This window comes from Empidonax traillii, unplaced genomic scaffold (assembly GCF_003031625.1).
Source record: "Empidonax traillii isolate 1590-97213 ecotype Southwest subspecies unplaced genomic scaffold, ASM303162v1 scaffold255:size705445, whole genome shotgun sequence".
Classification (NCBI taxonomy): Eukaryota; Metazoa; Chordata; class Aves; order Passeriformes; family Tyrannidae; genus Empidonax; species Empidonax traillii.
The window spans coordinates 561590-582876 of NW_020955448.1; the positions used below are offsets into that span (position 1 = coordinate 561590).

At 46.5% G+C, this 21287-nt stretch overlaps 1 protein-coding gene across 6 annotated transcripts in view; it reads left to right on the forward strand.

Annotated features, from left to right (window-relative positions):
- SLC4A4 (solute carrier family 4 member 4) overlaps positions 1-21287 on the forward strand; it is a 135390-nt gene that overhangs the window by 3499 nt on the left and 110604 nt on the right. For 2 of the 6 annotated variants that reach the window (XM_027889204.1, XM_027889205.1), the window contains exon 2: positions 3592-3718. In XM_027889204.1, the coding sequence (XP_027745005.1) occupies positions 3708-3718 (11 nt within the window). In that variant the 5' untranslated portion in view covers positions 3592-3707. Of the gene's footprint in view, positions 1-3591; positions 3719-15401; positions 15689-21287 lie in introns of those variants that run through there. The other 4 variants (XM_027889202.1, XM_027889203.1, XM_027889210.1 and 1 more) reach the window with 3 other exon arrangements.

Sequence of the window (21287 nt, forward strand, 5' to 3'; positions counted from 1 at the left end):
AAGGCCATTACAAACCTGACAGGCTGCTTTGTCTTCTCTTGGCACAGTTACTTTGGTTAAAAACATCTTTCTGTCAGTGCAGGTTTTGCCCGGGAAAGCTGGAATAATTTCTTTCAGCAGGAGTTAGTTTTCCCCAGGAAAGGCTGTGCTCACCCTACGAGCCCTTTGCTGGCATCAAGCAAGGTAGAGGTGTACTGACAGTGGGCTCCCAGCACAGGCCTGTCCTGGGAGTAAAGGTCTGGGCACAGCTGTTTGTTTGAACTGTGAACATGTTGTAAGAGAATGAGGGTTTGTTGGTTTGTTTTCCTTTTTCCCCTGGCACGTAGCATATTATCAAACAGAAACCCACCAAATTAGGCTGTGGGCTCTTTTGTTTGTTTTCTTAGTAGCGTCTCCCAGTTAGGAAAACATGATCAGAAAGGACTTGGGAAAGAGCCATTTTTTGGTCCCCAACCTGATGGTGTTCTTGAGCCTCTCCTATCTCCGTTTCATGTCTTAAATTTGGTGGGGTGAGAGGGAAAGTGATCTCTAATCCAGTTAAACACACCTGACTCCAAACTTGGGCTTGTTTGCTCAGGATTGAGATATGCAGAGGAGCTCTCTGTCAATGTTTAATGAAAGGGGTTAGAGTGGTGGTTTGCTCTGACACTCATAAATTTGAAATACTTTTGCTCTGAGTACAGGTTGTGTGGTTTTTCTCTTCTTTTTCCCTTCTTGGTATCTGAGTTCTGCTGGGTTAGAGAAAAGTATACTCGGTTTTTACAAGTCACTGACAGGAGATGGAGAAAGGAAATGTTTAAGGTACAACTCAGCTTCTCAGAGAAAGCATGTGTCTCAACTTCTGTTCTGTGAGAAAGTTGATTTCCCCCTGTGCCAAGCAGGTTCTGCTCCAGCAGAAGGAACAACATGAGGGGTGGAACTGGGCTGACTCTTACTGCTTTGGAAAAAAGATGACTGTAGGAATGTAAAAACAGTATCATTGAGATACTAAGATGAAAAATATGCTGCAAATATAAACAATGTGGGGGGAAATGGCCTCTGTTTGTGGAATAAGCATTGCTGTAGTATTGAGAGATCCATTTCACCCTGGAGCTCTTTGCTTATCTTCCGTCAGAAAGGAATCGGGCATGTTAGCTAAGAAAAGGAACAAGGCGTTAGGACTTCCTTGTAATTAATGCATTTGATTACAATTGATGTGGAGTGGTGAGTCTTTGCAGAGGCTGGTGAAAATCCCCACCCCAGCCCCACTGCTGGTTTCTTCACTTGTCCTAACTGCTGTTACAAATTGCTTACCACAGCAGTGCACTCCTTGCCCCTGGCATCCTGCTGTTGCACAACCTCGTCTGCAGTGATTCGCAGCAATATTCTGAATAAATTGGGTATCGGTGTCCATCTATTTGTATGTTTAAAGCTGAATGCTGTGTGGCACGCATCTTTTGAGTGGCTGAAGGAAGTTCAGAGGTGGTAGAGTGTCATGGACAGGTTATTTAAGAATGTAAAACTAGCTCTGCTGGACTGTGGATTTCCTTTGGTAGAACAGGCCCCGTGGGAATGGTCTCTAGTAGTGGTTGGGGCTGATCATAGATTGGCTCCAGTGAATGAGTTCTTCACAGACACTTGTAGCACAGAATTTTTTACACAGACTTGCATCTGTTAAGAAATGAAAAATTTCCTTCTCTTTTTTTGTTACAAAGGCAGCCTGCAGCCTTTCTAACCTTTTCTACAGCTCCATTCTCATGAATCATGGAATCACAGACTGGTTTGGGTTGGAAGAGACATTAAAGCTCATCCACTTCCAACCCCCTGTAATGGGCAGGGACATCTCCCACTATCCCAGGTTGCTCCAAGCCCCGTCCAAGCTGGCCTTGGACACTGCCAGGGATGGGGCAGGCACAGCTTCTCTGGGCAAACCTGTGCCAGGGCCTCACCACTCTCACAGGAAACAATTTCTTCTGTATATCTAATCTAACCCTGCCTTATTCCATGAGATTCTCATCAAGTTTACCATGTCTTTAGAGGTTTGTTGGGCAGCTCATGTTTTTATATGACTTACTGTTGAGTTTATTTTCCATAATGATTTGGGAAAGCTGATTTTGTTTTCCTCCCAGTCCAGGAACGATTGCTCATCTTTTCCCATCACCGAGGCACTGGTTGGAAATAGGCAAAGATTTCACAACTTTTCCAAGCCAACTATATTCCTTCCCTGCTGAGAGCCCTCTAGCACTCTCCTTATCTGCCTTAGAAGAAAACTGCAGCCTGTGTTAACATGCTTCATTTCATTTCTCCCTCTGACTCCACCTAACCTGGCACAGTCCAGAATCATTCTTGACTTTTACTCGAGGATTGCCTGTGATTTGGCTTAATCCTGTGCCCTGTTGTCATCAGGGATGTCACCTCACTCTCCTGACACCTCTGTAAGATGTCACTCTGCTTTCTTGGCAATGCTTGGATTTGCACAGCAGCAGAGTTTCTAAACTGATGCACTTTGCCACTTTCTGCATGAGCTTTAGAAGGAGCTTCTAGGTATTGTAGCGTTTGGGAAAAAAATGTGCCTGCAGCCTCTAGCCAGACTCTGTAGGCTGGGATGCCAAGCGTGGAGTGTCGCTCTGCAACCACATGCAACACAGCTACTACTCAGTGATCTTCACAGCTCATTATGGTTTGGGGTTTTGCTGTCTCATGGCTGCCTTTCCTGTAATCTCTTAGTACAGGGGGTCTGGGGTTTGGCTTTGTTCCCTAGAAAGGTTCCCTGAAGGTTTTCTGTATAGCAGCCTGGCCAGTTCCTGCCCAGCCCAGCTGACTGGGGAGCAGTGGGTGTCAGGGCGCACATGTAAGGGCAGTTTTACAGTACAGATTTGGAAGGGACATCCTTAGGGTAGCCAGCACAGTGGCAAAAGCGTGGCTCTGCACCCAGGCCGGTGCTAACTCCTGAAAATAATTCCCTTACTGACGTACTGATCCTTCTGAGAATCGTCCTTGGTGCTCAGCTTCAGGATTTCCCAGACTTGCCCACAGGTTGAACAGTTTTGGGTGTGTGCATGTGTGTTGTGGGGGGGGATCGGTCGTGCCAGTTGGCTACTGCAGCCTTAGGGCTTGTCTTTGTCTTTTGCTTCCTCCTTTCTTCTGTGGGTGTGGTTTAGGAATGCACTGGCTAATCTGATGCTTTAACAATTTCAAAATTGCCTTGGTGTCTGTGGTCAAACCACCTGGAGAGTCCTGCCTTTCCCACTTGTTGGGAAATGGTGGTGTTTGCTGGATAAGCAAGGATAGACAGGAGCAGAAGCCCAAAGTTTGTGACACAGTAACGATCTAACAGCCTTCATCAAGTCCCACAGTTGCTTGTCTTGGATACAGAGAGAAAAAAACCCTTGTTGCTCTGTGATATCCTGGTGGGAATCCACCTGCAGCAGAGCCCCAGGGCCTGCACAGCTAATTGAGACGCAGTCGAAGCTGAAGCTTGGCTTGGCCTGGCTCAGCCTGGCTGCTGATTGTTTCATCTGGCAACTAACAGTCCTCTTCTCGCTGTAGTTTGGCCCTGGGCCTTTTCAGAGGCCTCTGGGCACAAGATGAACCATCTTTTCTTTGTCCTAGGCGCCGGTGCAGCTCCTGGTATGGCTGGCAGGATCTGAGACCCTCCCAATTCTCCAGCGTGCGCTGCTGTGAAGCTCAAGGGAGTCTTGCTGCAGGAACACAAGGACAGGGCAGAAATGCATCACAGGTAACGGGGGGAGTCCAGGGCTACAGCTCTGCTGGTTTCTTTCTGACTGATCCACACCCAATGGATGCTTCAGCTGGACACATGACCAAATATTTTGGTTGGGCACTTCCAGCTTGTGGTTATATGACGGGAAGAGAGGAAAAACAAAAACTGGTCCTCTAGTGTCAAAATAAACAAACATGCTCTGGTGCCTTTGGGACTGGGCTGTGGGCCGAGCAAGTGTGCCCCGGGTTGGTGGGAAAATTCCTTGTGGGAGGAAGCTCTGTGGTTCTGTGAGCCTAAAAGAAAGTGGGATTAGACTCTTGGGTTGTTCCATGCCTGAGTAATGCCGCAGAAGAAGAGGAAAGCTGGTCCCTGCAGAGTGTGAAATGTGGTGTTAACGACCGGGACACTGTGTCCTTGCTGCTGTTACAAAAGGGTTTAACTGAGACCTGTCAGCAATTAATTACAGTTGACTTTTAAAACAGTCTTTCTAATAGGTAAAAGAACATTTTATTATTAAATCTGCACTTACCTTCACAGGCTGGGGAATTTTGAGTGTTTGAATTGGTTGCAGAGGCAATTAAGCCCCTAAATCCCTTTTGAGGTGAGATCATGCCAGTTCTTTCCATACAGAGGGTGTACGGTCTTTATTCCTGCTTTTTATTCAGCTGCCATTTTTTTAAAAATCGTCTTTTGGCTCAGCTACCTAAACCCAACCTCCCTTATTGCCACAACCCTCTGGCTGTGCCTTATAATTATAAGGCACCCAGAAGGAATTCAGTGTAACACTGTCATCCTTCAGCATGTTGTTACATCACTCGTGGAAAGATCAGAGACATAACCCTTTGCCCCAGGTAAATTAGAGAAAGTAGAGCAGCGTAAGCAGGATGGAATGACTCCTTCCCAAAAACAATTGCGGCTAATACCAGGGAGAGAACTGGCTGACCTCAGATGAGACTTGCCTCTTGGACAAACGAGGTGTCCCACTGCCCAACTCCAAGACATTGGAATTTTTGTTTAGAATTACCTATATTAAGTAATGGTTTGAAGGGCTCAGCTGCAGGAGAGTAAACAAGGGAGGGATACCTGAGTAAAGCCAAGTGAATGCTGTCTGAAAACAAGAGGCTCCTAAAATTTCAGAAGTGACCAACCTCTCTGGGTATCCGTGTTGCTGGGGTTTGTCCCCTTTGGTACCAAGTCCCACTTTCTGATGGGAAATAAGGTGCATGATTGAAACCGAGAGAGTTGAAACACCTCGGTATTTCTGAGAGCGCCTCAGAAGGTGCTTACACACAAGGGGATTCATGGCTCTGGAAAGCGCCGGCTGGAGAAGGGGCCACTGGATGGAGCTCTTGTCCTGTGGCTGGCCTGCACAAAAGCCGGTTACCTGAGAGGCGTGACCTGCAGCCCTGAGGAATTCCGCTAGGAAACCTGTCCTTGTACAAGGTAAGGGACTGGGATTCCAGTCTGACATGTGTGGTGGTGACATGTGATAACCTTCCATCACTGTATGGGAAACTTACACCTCCTGCTCAATGAGGGAAAGGTCAAGGAGTGGGATTAGTTGTAGGCATTTGGGAGACCACATCCATAAAGGTCAGCAAACAGGTATCACCACCACCATCTAGGTAAAAACCCAAGTTTGGAAGGTGCCAGGTAATCATTTGGGCTAAACTGGTGGCTCTGAGCTTTCACTAAGCTATAAATCTTTGTTTCAAATAAGCTGCTAAGTTGAAAATTGAAAGAGTCTGAAGCTGGTTTAGGAAGACAGTTTATCCCAGTGAACACCAATGTATCTGTGCACTGTGGGAGGGAGTCTACACTTCTGCAAAACCTACTGAAATTGTTGCTTTTTTTAAAAAAAAATGCAAATTCAGTATATTGTTTGGCTTGACTGTTGGGCTTCCTTGAACTCAAACAGGCCATTTTGTGTCATTTTATCTGCCTTTTTACCCTGCATTTAAAATAGGCTCGTTGCCAGTTGCCTGCCTGGTTAGGAGTTAAAAGAAAAGTGAAACAGTGTTTATGACATACTGTGTATGTTTAAGACATGGAGTTCTTTCAGAGGAAGGGATTAGAATTGGATTGCTTCCAAAATCCAGTTTTCATAAACTGTGTGTGACTTCAAAAAGGAACCATTTCTTCCTTTTCACTTTGTTGCTGTTCTCATAAAAAGAGTTTGGCTCTGTGCGTATGTGCCTACGTATGTGTGTGTTGCATCACCACCTTGGGAACGATCCTAAACAACAGGTTTAGGATACTGACTGGTAGCATCTCTGGATTGTAAAATCAAATGGCAGAATGTCTTGCTTTAAGGACTGGCTTGCCTCCTTATTTTTTAATTTTTTTTTATTTTTATTTTATTTTTCTTCAGCAGTTTGGGCTAATATTTGCAAATTACTTGTTTCCAGAGAGGGTTAAGTGTTTAGTGCACGAATTTGGGGCTGCCTCAGGGTTGCCAGACACGGAGTGTTTCACATGCAGTTATGCTTCCAGGGCTTTGTTTTCCCTGCCTGCAAAAGCTGTGAAGGATGGCACATGTGGCTGTTCTGCCCCCTGGCATTCAGGGAAGAACTAACTGCCCTTCCAGCTCCCAGTCCTGGCATTCCTTGTTCAAAGCTCCTGACTGACTGTTTGAAGCCTTCTTTATTCATGGCTGCACAAAGATTATTAGGAGAATCATTTGGAGCTACTGGTAGCCGGAGGGCTGATAATAGAGCTGAAAGTAAACGCTGAGGTGGTGCAGGATGTCACTTCTGAGGCTTCTGAGTGCTGCTAGCTGGTTTTCCTGCTCGGTGCTGTTTGGACAGAACGTGGCTTAGCTCTCTGTGGCACAAACCGCTGTTGTGTGCTGGTCGTGGGCCACTCGCTTGTCTCCCACTCCTGGCAGGAACTGCATCCAGAATGGCTCCCCAAAGCACGTCTTACTGCCCATGGGTGACGAGGTAGAGGGGTAAGGACTTGAAAGAGGATGTGGGTCCCAATTTTTTTCAAGTTGCAGGTGGCATATGGGTTGTGGCACCACGCCCCTGGAAAAGCAGACAGCGCTTCAGGTTTAGTCAGGCCCCGAGCTTATTATAGTTCCGCTGTGGGATTCCAGCAGCTCGCCAAGTGCCAGGGCCTAGCACTAGATAGTCATCCCAGCCACAGAGCCATCTGCCCCGTGGGTGGGAAGAGCCTCTGACAGCTGGTGGAGACGCTGGGTGGGAAGAGCTAATGCACAGACAAATGACATGCTAATCCCGAGTCGGGAAAGGGGTGTGATGCCAGCCGTGCGGGGCAGGGATTGTTGCCAGGCAGGTGTCTGCAAACCTGGTGGCTCCCCAGAACAGGCATCCCTCTTCTTCTGCCAGCGCTGGCCTCACGCTCCCAAATTAGTCAACACTTGGGCAAAGCGTGAATAGAAATCACATAGCTGGGAATCTAACTCTGCTCTGCCTAGGTACGTGTGAGGGTTATTGGGAAGGTTAGCGTGGGTGTTTCTGCTGTGTAAGCTGCAGGAAAATTCTTCTGCCCAAATTCCTGCTGGCTTGCTGAACTTGGACTGTGAAGAGAGAGCATGAGAGAGCTCTCCAGGGGATGAGCAGCAGGATGGGCTTAGGAAGGACAAAGTGCTATGCTGAAGCTTGCTTTTCAGCAGCTGGTATCTTCTAATACTAAATTGCAGCCCAAAAATGTAGAGAAAGAATATAAAAATACAGCGGTGAAAGTGACTTTCCATGCTAATGGCTAAATTGACTTTCTGTTTTTAACTCGGCCCAGAGTTAGCTTTGAATTTACTTTCGTGATGAAGACATCAGCATTGCCTGGCTTTGAGAATCAGGCTGGCATTTAAATGTGAGCTTAAGCCTATTTCTGTAAGCGTGATGCAGAGCACTCTCACCAAACTGTTAGAATTTCCTGCTAATTGTGGTGTTTCATTTCTGGCCAACTGCATTCCAGAATGACCTCTGTCTGATGTGCTATTTACTGACTCTATTTTAGTAGATAAACTGCCCAGCTTAGCAGTATGAAATTTCTCTTCCTTGTACAGTGTTCTAAAGCCCCTTTAAACCTGAAAGAAATCCGTAGGTTAATGTGATAATTTTGATTTATTAACTTGAGGTGTAGGTATAAACTCTTCCTGTTGGAATATTGACAAGTGTTTGGCATTGGAGGGAGATGCTGGCACGTACCGTATGGAAGGCCTGAGATCTGTAATAAATACAGAGGCCACAAATATTTAAAGGTTTATTTCATCCTGTCCTACCTTTAAGGCATCTTTTATTACTCTTTAATTGGAAATAACTTAAAGCAGGTCTAGGAAGGAAGACTCCGTTAGTTGTGGAAAATTGAAATAATGTTTTAAGACAATGCAAACCATCTTGGTGTTCCCTACAGGGGTGGATTTGCCATCACATGCTTCTTGCAGAAGCACCTCAAATGACTGAGACCTGCCCACCCTCGGCTCTGAGCCCCCCCTGTCCCCCCCAGCCTCTCCCCAGCTCAGGCTCAAGGCAGTAATATCCAAACCTTTCCTCTGTCAGTTTAAAGCCATTTCCCCTTGTCCTGTCACTCCATGCCCTTGTAAAATTTGCTTTCTTGTTTGGAAAATGTGTGTCTTAAGAGTTGTTTGGGGAGTTTAGAGGGAAGCCTTCCAGCAGGAGAGGTGATGCTGCCAACAAATCCTTAGCACTGGAACTGCACTTCTGTCCTCCCATTTTCACCTCTTAGCAGTGGAGAAGAAAGTTCATCTTGTTTCCACGTATTTATTGTTTTGAAGGACTGGATCTGGTCTGCTTGACTGTTAAGTGGAAAGCAAGGGGTTACTAACATGAAAAACAAGTCTTTCCAGGGCTTAGAATTCCACATGTGTAGCCTGTGGTGGTGCAGCCTTAGCTAGGAATACCAACAGCCCTGTTTCTGAGATTGCTCAGCTTTTGTCTTCCTCCGGTGAGTCAGTATCTATTTCTGTGTGAAAAATCATAACATGAAACACCTTAAAAGCACTGAGCCCTACAACAATAAACAATTAAAGGGGAAAATGGAATCCTTCCTCCAGTAGAAAATCAGAGCCAAGCTGAACTTCCAAGGAAGAGCGTTTTGTGATGTCCTTGATAACAGGAATAACAATAAAGGTCACGAGAGCTCTGTCATCCTGAGACGTGAGGTTGCCTGCTTAGACAAGTGGCCCCTGCTGAGGCTCAGATCAGGTAGGGCTGATAATGGGGATGGAACAGCCGTGTTTATTTTTGGAATGTGTCAGAGAACCTGTTTCTGGTCCTTGCTCTTTGGTAACAGTCAGGTATTTATTTACATGGTCTGAAGCTCCAGGGCTTCTCCTGTAAAAAGGAGTTTATGTATCTGAACAGTTCGTACCTTTCCTTCCCCTTTGTGTGCTGATGGCAGGAGATCTTAGCAGGAAAGATGGAATGGGATATTCCTGACCTGAGGTGATACTGTTTCCAGAAAGGACAGTTTCACCCTTTGTGACTTTGCAAGGAATTAAATTGTAAATATTGGTGGTGTAAAATCTAATTTGGGGAGGGTATTGCTTATTATAAAATACCATGATGATGCAGTGGACATTGATATCCATCAAACTATTTGTGAGATGGTCAGGAGTGTGGTTTTTGCTTTGTGTGCTAATCCATAATGAAGAAAACAAAAGAAATGGGGAATCTCATGGATGGCCTTACCCTGGGAACAAAGTGTGTGTTGAAAAACTAAATGGATGAGCATGTCTGTGCCTGGTTGTTTTGTATATTTGGGCCCTTCTGTTTTAAAATCCTAGCAGCTGATTTGAAAATTAATTGAGAGCACTGCGTTTTGATTTGAAATACAGACAATATAAAAATAGAAGGCAGTGACCTATTCAAGCTACTTCAATTAAGTAGCAGCAGCAGGAAATCCAAATGTACTGGCGAAGTCTGTTATTGCAAAACCTTCACTTCTCCTGCTGGAAATGCGAAAATTACTGATGATGTGTAAATTGGAAAAGGTCTTAAGGAGGAGACATCATAAATAGAGGCCAGACTTGAGCAGGCCCTTACGGAGTGAGGGAGAGAGACACCGGATTATGAAGCCAAAGTTCGGGATCTCTCCCAGACCCTGCAGGAAGGACCCTGGGACCGATTCTGTAAGCAGGGACTCCTGCGAGGATTATGAAGGATGTGGTTCAGTTGCTGAGGGAGAGGGAATATGCTGCTTAGCAGTTGATGGGACCTCACCAGGAAAGGTTAGAAAACTGCAAAGCCTGGATACTTTTGTACTTCTTGGCGCTGCTCCACATAAAGCCAAGGACAGGCGGTTGTTTTAACACTTCAGGAATGCTTGGTCATGACATAAATATGGATGGTAAACATCACTTAAACTTTTTACCTGCACACCTGATTTGGTAAGAAATGCCTGAATTGCTCTGCTTGTTGCCTGTTCTGGGAGACAAGTTGGAGCTCAGGCAGCAGCACCCAAACCTGCAGCACTTTGGGACTTAGCTGGAGGAATTTGGGTTTATTTGTGTTTTCCTGTAGTACCTCGGGGGTCTTTGAACATCGTCTTCACTATGGCTCCGAGAGGCTCTTTTGAATCCAGATCTCAAGGTTTTAGGTGTCCCTCTTACAGAGGTGTTTAGTCCAAGGAATGTGGTGGGCACTTTGAGGTTTTCCTCGCTGTGGCTGCCATGCGGTGTTTCCTGTTCTGATTGCTCTGATCTGCAGGTGGCATTGCCTGAGTGCCACGGATGGAGTTCTATGGATTGCAATGCATGGGCCACATTCTCGCTGCTTCCTGGTATTCACTAAAACCAGTGGACTCGAAATAAATAATGTTCAACTGCTCTAATTTTAGCATAAAGTTGAGATAGCTTGTTGACCAGTGTCATTGTTTCAAAGAGCATAACATTATCCAAGAAAGCAGCAGGGCTCATAGGCATGTTCTGCTGGAGAGTGTTCGCACAATATCCACCATAAACTGTTGTCTGTTGCTATGAAACAATCTGAGACGATCAAATGGTGCATAAACATTGCATAACTCATCAAAGAGATCAAGTAAGGTGTAGAGATAAGGGATGGAAGGTAATTGTGGCACGGGCAGAGACCTGGGGAGGGGTAGAAAACTGAGATTGGAGAGCACCATTGAAGCGGTGTGGGCAGGAAGGAATAGACATCCCAGTTAAAACACTGGTGAAAGTTCCCCCAGCAATCTCCACGCGTGGCTCTTCAGTTTGATCTTGTGGTATCTTGGAAGGATTTCTTTTTCTTCTTCCCATGGAAAGGAGTCAGGAAGTAATTCTACAAAAAAAAAATCTATGGGAAATTTCTTATTTGAGATTTTGAATAATTTTTCTTACTTTGGTCCATCTTGTTGCTCAGTTATAAACTTCTTCACCTTAAAAGGATGACCACTGTCTTTGTGCTGATGCTTCACCGTTGCAGAGCAGCCAGACTGACTGACAACATGGAGTTGTCTTTGCTTCCCAAATCACCCCGGACTCCTGCTTCCTCCATGTGTTTATGCAGAGTTATTAAGTCCGTTCTTGCCATCCCTTAGCAGAAGAGATCAAACAGCAGATAAACCACTCATGCCTGCAGCAGCACTCCCGCATTGCCTAACTGCCTATTCTTCTTCCAGAGGCACCTTCCTCCATCCCACCCCGGGGAAAGTGCTTTGGTAAATAGATTAGCTCTGCTCTGTGTTCAAACACAGAGAGTCTGGCAGGTTGGCAGAAGAGGGAGGATTTTCCAGCAAGCCTCTAAGTGGCCACGGAAATATCTGGCCACTCAAACGGAAGGAGGAGGGAGAAATGTAAACCCTTCGGTTGATGAGTAAGGAAAGACTTTGGTGAGTTTTTCAACCTGCCGCTTGTCTGAGTTAGCAAAAAATTTTAAGTGATTTCAAGAGAAATGGATTGCCCCACTCATTCCACTGGGTGCCAACTCTGACTCGGAGATAATGTTTACTAAATTGAGTTAAAAACTTCCCTGCTTTTCAATACAGGAAGGAGGAGAAAGATCCTGTTAAAAAGCACTGCAGAGCCCATTTCAGAGCTCTTGTTTCTGGTGACCTTTTAATAATGCACAGCAGGACTGAAAGCAGCAGTGGTCCAGTTCCTCAGCTTCAGAAAAATGAACCCTGTTTTCTGAGGCTGGGCTACTTCAGCCTGTGACATCCGTGGCACGTAACATTTTACAGGGTGCCGGTGACAGTCCTACAAATGTGACAACGGGGTGTCAGCTGGGAGAGGAAGGAGCCTTTTCCATGTCTTTGCATCGCAGATAAATCCCCTTGTGTTTTGAGTTTTGGCATCTTCAGTTGATTACTCACGCTCAAGTGTGAGGGGAAATACTACAGAGCTAATTATAATCGCTTTTAATCAGATCCTGCAGCAACTCCTGCAAGAAGTTTTAAGTGAGTGATGCACACGGTCTGCGAGGTTAGTGCTGCTTTACCACCGAATCCCAAAATCACAGAATCCTGGAATGGTGTGGGCTGGAAAGGAACTTGGAGCTCACCTAGTTCCAACTAGGTGACTCGTGTCCCTGCAGCATGTAGGTATGGGCCCCAAACCATAATGCACAAGGAAGTGTTGGAATACTTGGGCATGAGAACTGGACGATTTGTTGTTGTTAACAGGAAAATTCTTAACATTAAAATGAACCCTCATTTTGAAAGCCTCGAGCTTGTAAATGGATCGATTGAGTCAAGGTTTGTTTCCAGGAAATAAACTTGCGCCTTTAAGGCTGTGCACAACCTTCCCTCTGGAATGGCTGAAATGCAGGGCTGGGAGTGCTCTCCCTCCACTTCAGGGCCTTGTGTGTTTGTCAGTTTTCAGGCTCTCTGAGGAGGAAGTTCTGCCTTCTGGTATGGGGAGATCAAAGCGTGGAGAAGGTTAAGACACTTGAGTGGAGTTCTGGGTGAGTCAGCGGTGCTTTCCGACATCCCACTGGCAAATCAGTTTGAGGCACAGGTTAATAAAAGAAATCAATTAATTACTTTATTATTTGGTCCTCAAAATGCCTTACAAAAGGAGTTCAGGATTTTCTTGAGGATCCTTGTTCTGTAGACAGAAAAACTCTTCTTCTTCTGTCTACTTCTTTAAATACATTTTCCCCTCCTTTCCTCACCAGTATTAATTTTGGGGTCTTATATCCCTTTTTTCTTTCTGTGAAAGACCTCTAAACAAATATGCTTGGGACTGAACTAGGTCTTTTCCAAGAGCATGTTCTGCTTCCTCCTGTTTTCTGTAGGGATGTGGAGGGCCACACAGACAAGTGGTGAAAGCTAGGGATTGAGCTGGCCTGAGCAGGGGCAGGTTATCCATGTCCTGTGCTGGAAGAAGGCTCTCCACAGAAGCAATCAGTGTTCCCCCAACCTTTGCATCTCCTGCAATGTTTCTAGAAAGGCACATCTGCAGCGTTCAGTGCCACGGTGTGCTTTAGTATGGCCCGTTACTTGTCTGAAGGCTGTGCCGGCTGTAGAAGCCAGAAATGTGCATTTTAACAGCCAGTTAAAAATAGCTTGGTTTGTTGTAAATCACCCTCCCCTAGCTGGTATTAATTTCCATGGAGTTGAAGAATTTAGAATTCTCCTGGTTTCTGCGATGGCTGCACACTGAATTCGGAATATTGCCGCTTCCAAACAGAGCTTTAATGACATCAACAGTAAGTTCTTTCCAGCGTACTGAAATCCTTAAGCCTTAAAGGAGAAATAGCTGCTGCATAATCTGCTGTGTTCGTCTTCCATGTGTTTTCATTCTTTTTCTTCTTCCCTGTACGTTTGAATTGAACAGGATTCAGTTCTCCGTTAGGCGTTCTTGGACTGGCGGTAGTATTGTTTTGGCTTTGTTTCCAAGTACAAGTTAATGTAAGGGTGGCATTCCAGCTTTCCAGAGGGGAAAAACACCAAGCCAAAATAACCTGACAGGCTGTGATTAGCTGTGCAGGTGTATCAGACTTGTATGTTCGCAGGTAATCTGGCAGTACCGGCTTCATTTGGACCAGGGATGGAAACACAGCCATGTTTCTGTTTCCAAAACCAGAACAGATCACAATCTTCCTGTTATCCATTGGATAGCTGTGGGGGCAAAAACGAGGCTAAGTTTCCTGCACTGCACACTTAACTGGTCTGAATCTTATTTCTATCACTTATTACCATTCTTACTTCTATCACTTATTAGCATTCTTTAAATCAAAAACAATTTAAAAGAGTTTTCAGACTTGTTTCCCCGAAGTCCTAGCAAAAAGGTAACAAGAAAAAGTGAGTGTCGTGAGGAGTTAACTATGGAAGGAAAATCTCTTCTGAGGCTTAACTGGAGGCTAATAATGAGTTTCCACTGCCTGGAGGTATGTTGGGATGAGAAGGAAATGAGTAAGGCACTGTAGTGGGGCTAAACTGGTTTTGTTTTTTCCATGCTGGAGATGGCAGGTGAAAAAGTTGGTTCCTCTTTGTACCTGTACATCACAGGTGAGAGGAGCATCTCCCCATGTGCCCGGTCCACCTCCACACTGAACATTTGGGAGCACAGGCTGTCTCTGAGCCTGTTTGTGCAGCACAGCAGGCTCTGGGCAAAGCAGGGTGCTGCAATATCCAAATGCTCCAGCCAACGCTGGCGTTGCCACAGCTACACTTGCTTCAGCAACTTCAAAGAGAAAGGGGGGAAAAAAGTGCCTCAGCTGTATGTGACCTGAGCTGATTCGTGCTGGGAATTAAATCCTTTCCAGAGACTTGCAGTGTCCAGGATGGAGGAGAGAGGGAATTTCTTGGGACCAGCTTTTGAGTTTATCATTTTAGCTCACCCCCTTGCCTTGGAAAGGGACATACATGTGCTCTGTTTGCTTGTAACTGCTGAGTAAGGTATGTGATGAGTTGAGGTGGAACTGGAATTAAGGTGTACTCTGCATTCTGAGAGAGTTGGCTGTGGGGGAATTGATAAAATCAGGAAATCTTATCCATCTTAGTGTCTGAGATGCAGGTTTTGTGGCGGCCTGTCTTGCATTTGGAGTGAGTAGTTGCTTTTGAGTACAGAACACTTGCTTTTGGGTATGGAACCCAGGCAGAGGGCAAGTGTAGGTGCCATAAAGAGTCACCCAAGCGATGTAAGGGAGGAGCACTGCCCGTCGCTGAACCAGAGGTCACAATGTCTTCAATGCTTCTGTCCATCAAGAAAATGATATCCTGGCTCTCAATCCCAGCTCTGCTCCACTCCTTTCTTTCTGGTGGCAGGTGTGACCTGGCCTTCTTCTGGAGCTGGACACAGCTCTCCCATCTCATTACTGCTGCTGCTCCTTGGCAGCCTGGAGCTGAAACACGAGACTGGGGCCGCGTCCTGCGTCCTTGCACGTCCACACGTGTGAGGCGGGGGTCCCACAGCAGCAGCGGGGTAGGGGTGCACACAGCAGGACGTGCGGCTGGCTTCTCGAGGGACTGCATTTCCAGGAAAACCAGATGAGGGAAGGGATTGAATGGGGTGAGTGGGGTTTAAGGATCAGGTGCTCGGGACAGCCAGCCAGCCAGCACGTATTCCTTACAGCGTCACTGGGCCGAGGGCTCGCCTTACGCCTCTGGCACGGGCAGAGCAAATTGTACTGGTGGGATATTCCCGTTTGTCCCAGACCCCAGGCCCTCTGAGCCGGCATCGGGAAGGTTAGGTGTTCACAGGGTGGCCCCCACTTATGGGGCTCACCCCATTGGTGGCGGGCATTGTTGGCTTTCAGTGGCTTTAACAGAGACGCTCCCACAGCCCGTTGGGCAAGTGAAGCAAAATGTCACGGGGCGGGGAGGGGGGGAACTATTTTGATCCCTTTCACTGGGGGGGCAGAGGGGAGGGAAGAAGTGGACCATAGTAAATGTCACATGGGCCTGAAGTTAGTGTCCCTCCGAGCGTGGACAGTGTTTGCTGGACTCTGCCTCTCTGTTTGAGCTGGAGCAAATGTGGACGGCGAGCTGCTGCGAGCCACTGGTTCTCCTGCTCAAGGAGCCCATGGGACAGCTGGATCTGTGGAAGGACTGGAGGTAGGTCTGGGCAGTCCGGTTTGGGACAGGACACTGAGAGGCAGAATGAGTCAGGAGGGGTGCAGTGACCTCCGGTCTGAAATTCTGACGCTGACTTTTCCCTCTGTGCCAGACTCGGTATTTCACAGTGTTTTTCCTGCTGATACGGGTCATGACCAGTATAAAACTCTTTTCAGGTGCAAGGTCTTTTGCACCAATTCTGTTACTGTAACCAGGAGAGCTTTCCAGAGAGTTTAGGAGCTGGGGAGTCCTCTGAAAGGCAGCTCTGGGGTTTTCACAATCCTGTGCCTTCCAACAGCTCTGAGAGAACCCAGATGTCCAGTGGAAACTTGTCATTTTGCTGTGCGCTCCTGCTTGCTTCATTGCTGCTTATGTGGGGATGATGACAGAGTGATTTCATGAAAATTAATTTTTTTTGATCCCACTTATGATCTGTCTAACCTGGGCTAGCATATACAGTTACTTCTCAGATAACATCAGGCTGGTGGTTTGTTGTCAGTGGCAAGTGCTCTTGCCGAGCCAACTTTTTGATCCGTTTAAATCATTTAGATAAGTGGCATAACATCTCCCTGGAATGCTGAGATAGCAAGATAAACCACGTTTGGTGTTCGGAAGAGAAAGGTTGTGTGTCTCTCTGTATCTCTCGGGAACTGTTGAATGTTTTTTGGTGTTAATCTGCAGCCATAACGACCCAGCTCTAACCTGCAGTTATTAATTGGGAGCAGAGCCAGCAAATGCTGCGGCGTTGGAACTGATATTCTGAGAATTGTGGAAAACAAAGCTGGGCAGAGGAGCAGCAAAGGGAATTGGTTTGCGATAACCGCATGTACAAGGAACAATGAGGGACAGAGGAAGGCAGGGGACGTGTATAATGGGCTCTGTGTTTCTCAGAGAGACCTAGTTAGGAAGATGAGGAATAAATAAGTCTTTGAGTCATTCCCTTTTCCATATTGGAAAGCCTCCTAACTGTGTCGTCACAAAGCATCTGCATGCTGGAGATGTGCAGTTTGATAAGGTATGATAGATTGTGCTGTAAGTGTGACAATAATAAGGGCATGTCTAAACACACAGCAAATGTTTTCCTTCTCCTGTGGAAAATGTTTACACACACTTCTCAGTGGAGTGGGGGGAAACGAAGTCCCGGGATTTATTGCTTCTGCCACAGGAAGGGAAAACACGGGGACGGCAGGCTCGAGGAGAGCTCTGGAGAGGTGAGCTGGATGCTACAGCCTCCCCTGAGAGTCACAGTCGCTTGTCCTCTGCGGGGGCTGCTCCCCTCTCATGGGGTCTTTCTGCAGTCCCCAGCTGCAACTTTGACCTGCTGCCGTCCTCCAGCACATCCGTGAGGGCAGGGCTGCCTGGTGTCCGGCCAGGACAGCCCGCGCTGGGACTTCCCTCACACCTGTGCTGGGAAACAAGAGCCGCTGTGGGAGCGCTCGGGGCTGTGGCACAGGTGAGAGGGAGAGGAGCACAGCGCTGGCTCGCTGCCAACGCCATTTCTTCTTGCCATTCTTCCTCCTTTTATTTTCTTTCCCCACCCCAAAGCATGGGAATGTAGTAATTGCATTTTGACCCAGTTTCCAAAATCACTGTAGCATAGACTTTGGCGGGGGGGGGGGACCAGGGGGAACCGCTTTGGAATGAAAACCAGCCATTAGCTAGTACCAGAGGGGCAGAACAGCAGCAGACTGTTACAAGTATGCACTAACAGCCTTGTAGAACAACTATTATCCTGCATGTTCTTATGGAAAGAAAAAAAAAAAAAGGTAATTGCATTTACGTTTTTTTGATATTTGATCCCTGATACACAAACCTTATGAGCCCGAGTTCAGGTTGCCTTCAGCTAAAGCACTCTAAGCACAGAGGCTTGTGTCAAGTGCTTGGATTTTCAAAACTTGGCCGGAGGTTTTGTGGCAGCCTTTCTTGTGGTTATTTCTGGCACCTCTGGCTGCCAGTTGGAACACGGGGCTGTAGATCTGTGGGGAAGTGGAAAGGAATGGGTGTGAGCGCCTGCATGGAACAGGAGCCCTGAATAGCAACAGGCTTGGGTTAAGATGGGGTTTTGAAATGCGCAGAGACTCGGGGAGCAGATGTAAGTATGAAAACCAAACCAATTTCCTCATTCCGGCTATTAATATGAGAGGGGGGGAAAAAAGGTCCTTTGAAGTGATTTCAAACAGCAATTAATATCCCTTGGAATCTCCCCGTCAACTCAGTGAGGAACCTTGACTGAGAAGCTGGAATTTAACCTCACAAAATGAGATAGGCATGCAAGGAGAAAGGAAAGGCCTGAAGGGATTGTCCTGAGGGATAGGAATATAATATCTCCCAGCTTCTGCTGCACTGGTGCCCATGCAGCTCTTGGCTGCCCCACTGCAGATCACAGCTTTGTAAGGCAGTGCTCTGGCCTCAGAGGACAGGCTGGTAGATGCCTTGAGGATGTCCCCTCCCTTGGTGGGGCTTTGAGGTGGGACCACGAGTGTGCAGGAAAACACAGGCGAAAAGTTGAAGGCTCTGAGAGATGGAGGTACTCCTCTTGTGTTTGTGTTAATCAAAAGATATGCGAGATTCTCCAAAGGCAATATTTTATTCTGGTGTTATGTGCAAGCGTAAAGTGAAAGCCTGCCCTTTGACAGCACTCATATTTTCTTAAAACGCTCCACCAGAACATGCTGTCCCGAATATCCATCAATACTCCTTTGTGCCCGAGCCCCATAAAGCACACAGCGCGGGATGTTGTCTCTGGACAGCCATCTCCTGTTGCTACACAAATGTTGAGGTGAAGCCCGAGTTTATTAGTTTTTAAGGCAGAAGATATTGTTTCTGCACATTTTTACTTCACACGGTGCCTTAATTTCTATTAGTCTTAAGGTGATATGCCTTGGATTTATTTGGCTTACTGGAGGGCTGGAGGAGCCGAGGCCAGTCGGACACTTCATCTCTCGTACGTGGCAGCCTGGTCCTCATGGCTGTTCTTGCAGGTCAGTGCTTCTGAGGTTCCACTGCCTGCCCTTTGTGGAGCTTCCACAGCACCAGGCACTCCTTGCCCTTGAACTTCTGCTCCCCAAACTGCCTCCTTCCCATGGAGAGGAGCTTGCACGTGGGCTGTTGGCCGCAGCCTTTTCTAGCGACTGCTGCTGAAGGGAACCACGAGAGGTATGTAAAAAGGTGGTTTCAGCAACGGGTCTGGCAGGCAGGTTTCTCCTCTGAACTTCCTGGTGCTGCCTCACCTAAAGTGCATGGCTCAGCGACTGCTGAACAGGGGGAGCAATGCCCAGAATATCACGAAACCACAGGATGGTTTGAGTTGGAAGGGTCCGAAAAGCTCACCTTGTTCATCCCCCCTGCTGTGGGCAGGGACACCTTCCACTAGACAGGAGTGCTGGATATCTGACAGGGCTGACCGGGTTTTCATACCTACAGGTATCTATCCAAAGGTTTTCTGATGGACTGCGTGGCTTTTGGGTGGTATCAGCATGTTTTGCTTCTCCCTTCTGTTGGGGTGAATCCCAAAGATCTGGGGCTACACGCTGGGGGTATTCCTTGTCTGCCCACACGTGCAGGAGCTGCTGTAGCAGAAAACTGCAGAGCTGGGAAGAGTACTGAAAGAGCAGCCAGCTCTCAGGGATGCTTTTTCCCTTCTTTTTTTTTGGCCTTGTTTTGGCTTGGACAACACATTGCTCCAGTTTCACTTTCACTCTGCCTTTTTTTTTTTTTTTTTTTCCCCTAGAATGCTTTGCTTTTCAGACTGCCCTTAATGGGCAAAGCCCTTTTGGAGTTGTATGTGCTCCCAGGGGATTGTTGTTTGCTCTGTTTCTGTTGGAATTACCAAACAAATAATTTAAAAATCATTAAGTCCTCAAAGCTTTATTTATAGAGCACAAATCTCTGGCTAAGTAGGACCTGCCAATGTTTGGTTTTCAATGTTTTGTTTAGGATATGTTGGTGTAAAAGATGAGAGACAGAACAAGAGATGTGAAAATCCAAAGCAGTGAACGATAATGCTGCTGTTTAATTATCTGAAAAGAAAACATTTCTGATGACCTAGGATGGACAATGGGATAATAAACCCAAAGGGAAAAAGAAAAAAAAGCAAACCAGCAGCCCAAGCCAACTTTGTGTGGCATCATAAATTGTGTCCCGCTCTAAAATGACCTGGAGTTTAGAAATGAAATGGCAGAAGGGAATATATGGTGGAGTTACTGTATTGAAAGTACCAGCTGCTCCTGGGTAGCCTTTTTCTTCATATCAAAAGAGGGCCTGCAGAGGGAAAACCTGGCAACAACTTGAATAGTTAATCAATGGAAACACACTTGTTCCCTGGGAATAAAGAATAAAATTAGTACAATAGGAAAATGGTTAAAGGCAAAGAGCTGAGGTGAACTGAGAAAAAGAAGGAGAAACATTGAGATGAATATCTGTTGTTTAAATTGGCAAAGTAAGGGGAAAACAGTGTTCCAAGAACAATAACCTAAACAGCACTGGAAATCAATTAATGATGGATTGGCTGGGGCTGAGCAATACAGATCTCCATGGATTTACTGTGTAGTTCGCTGCTGTGGTAGCTTTATAGCTTTTTTTCCAAGTATCCATTTCAGGACATCACCTGAGAAGGACACTCAGGTGTGGCTATGGTTGGATTAGGTAGAGAACTGGTGATTTATCAGTACAGGACCTGTGTTACTGACGGTGTATTTCGGATTTCCTGCTGCTGCTGCCATTTGGCATCTCCAAAGCCTTGTGGAGGTGTCCCACACGGGATTTTTTTGCATCAGGAAAAGATGTAGTCTTGAATTAAGAGGATCACGGTGACCTGCCACTCCATTTACATTCCTGCAGGATACTGGATGCTGGAGACCAGATTGCTCTCAGTGTCAGGGAGGCAAGGATTCAATTTTAGAGAAGCAGGCAGGAAGCAGTGTACACCAGGGAAGCTATCTCTAATCCTGATGCCTGTCACCATCTGCTTGTGGGAAGTTATCTCCAAGCAGAGGGTAAGAGGGCTGGCTGGGGGGCTGCTGAGCTTTGACAGCAGAAATCTAAGTAAGTTGCAAGTTTATCTGTACGAGTCATGCTGTTGGACTTGGCCTTACACTGAGAGGGGGTGAGATTTCTCCACGTCCTTCCAGTCAGTGGTAAAATATTAGAAGCTTTCCCGAGCTGGTGCACAGAAGGTGAGGAGGATTTTGATAATGGTCATGGTTATTGCTCTTGTAAGGATTTGGTGCTCAGGAGAATTGGTCTGGACCACAGTGCAGGTGCTGTACAAATGGGCTGGAATGTTGGTTGGCCCATCCCTCTGAGATTTCTTGGTAGTTGGTGTGTTTTGTTTTTTTTTTTTTTTTTTTTTTTTTTTTTTTTTTTTTTTTTTGTTTTGTTTTTTTTTTTGGCCCAGGATGCCAGTAACTAAAGAATGAGGAAGAGAGAGAAACCCATCAAAATGACAGCTGGGGAGAAACTGGGAAAAGAATAAATCCTCCTGATGTAAATAATGCTCCTCCCATTTGCCCACCCATACTTACCACAGAGCAGAGAGGCACTTCCAGGTCTGTACCCCATTTTCATGGGGTTACAACGAGCCTTGTGCTGAGAGGGGCTG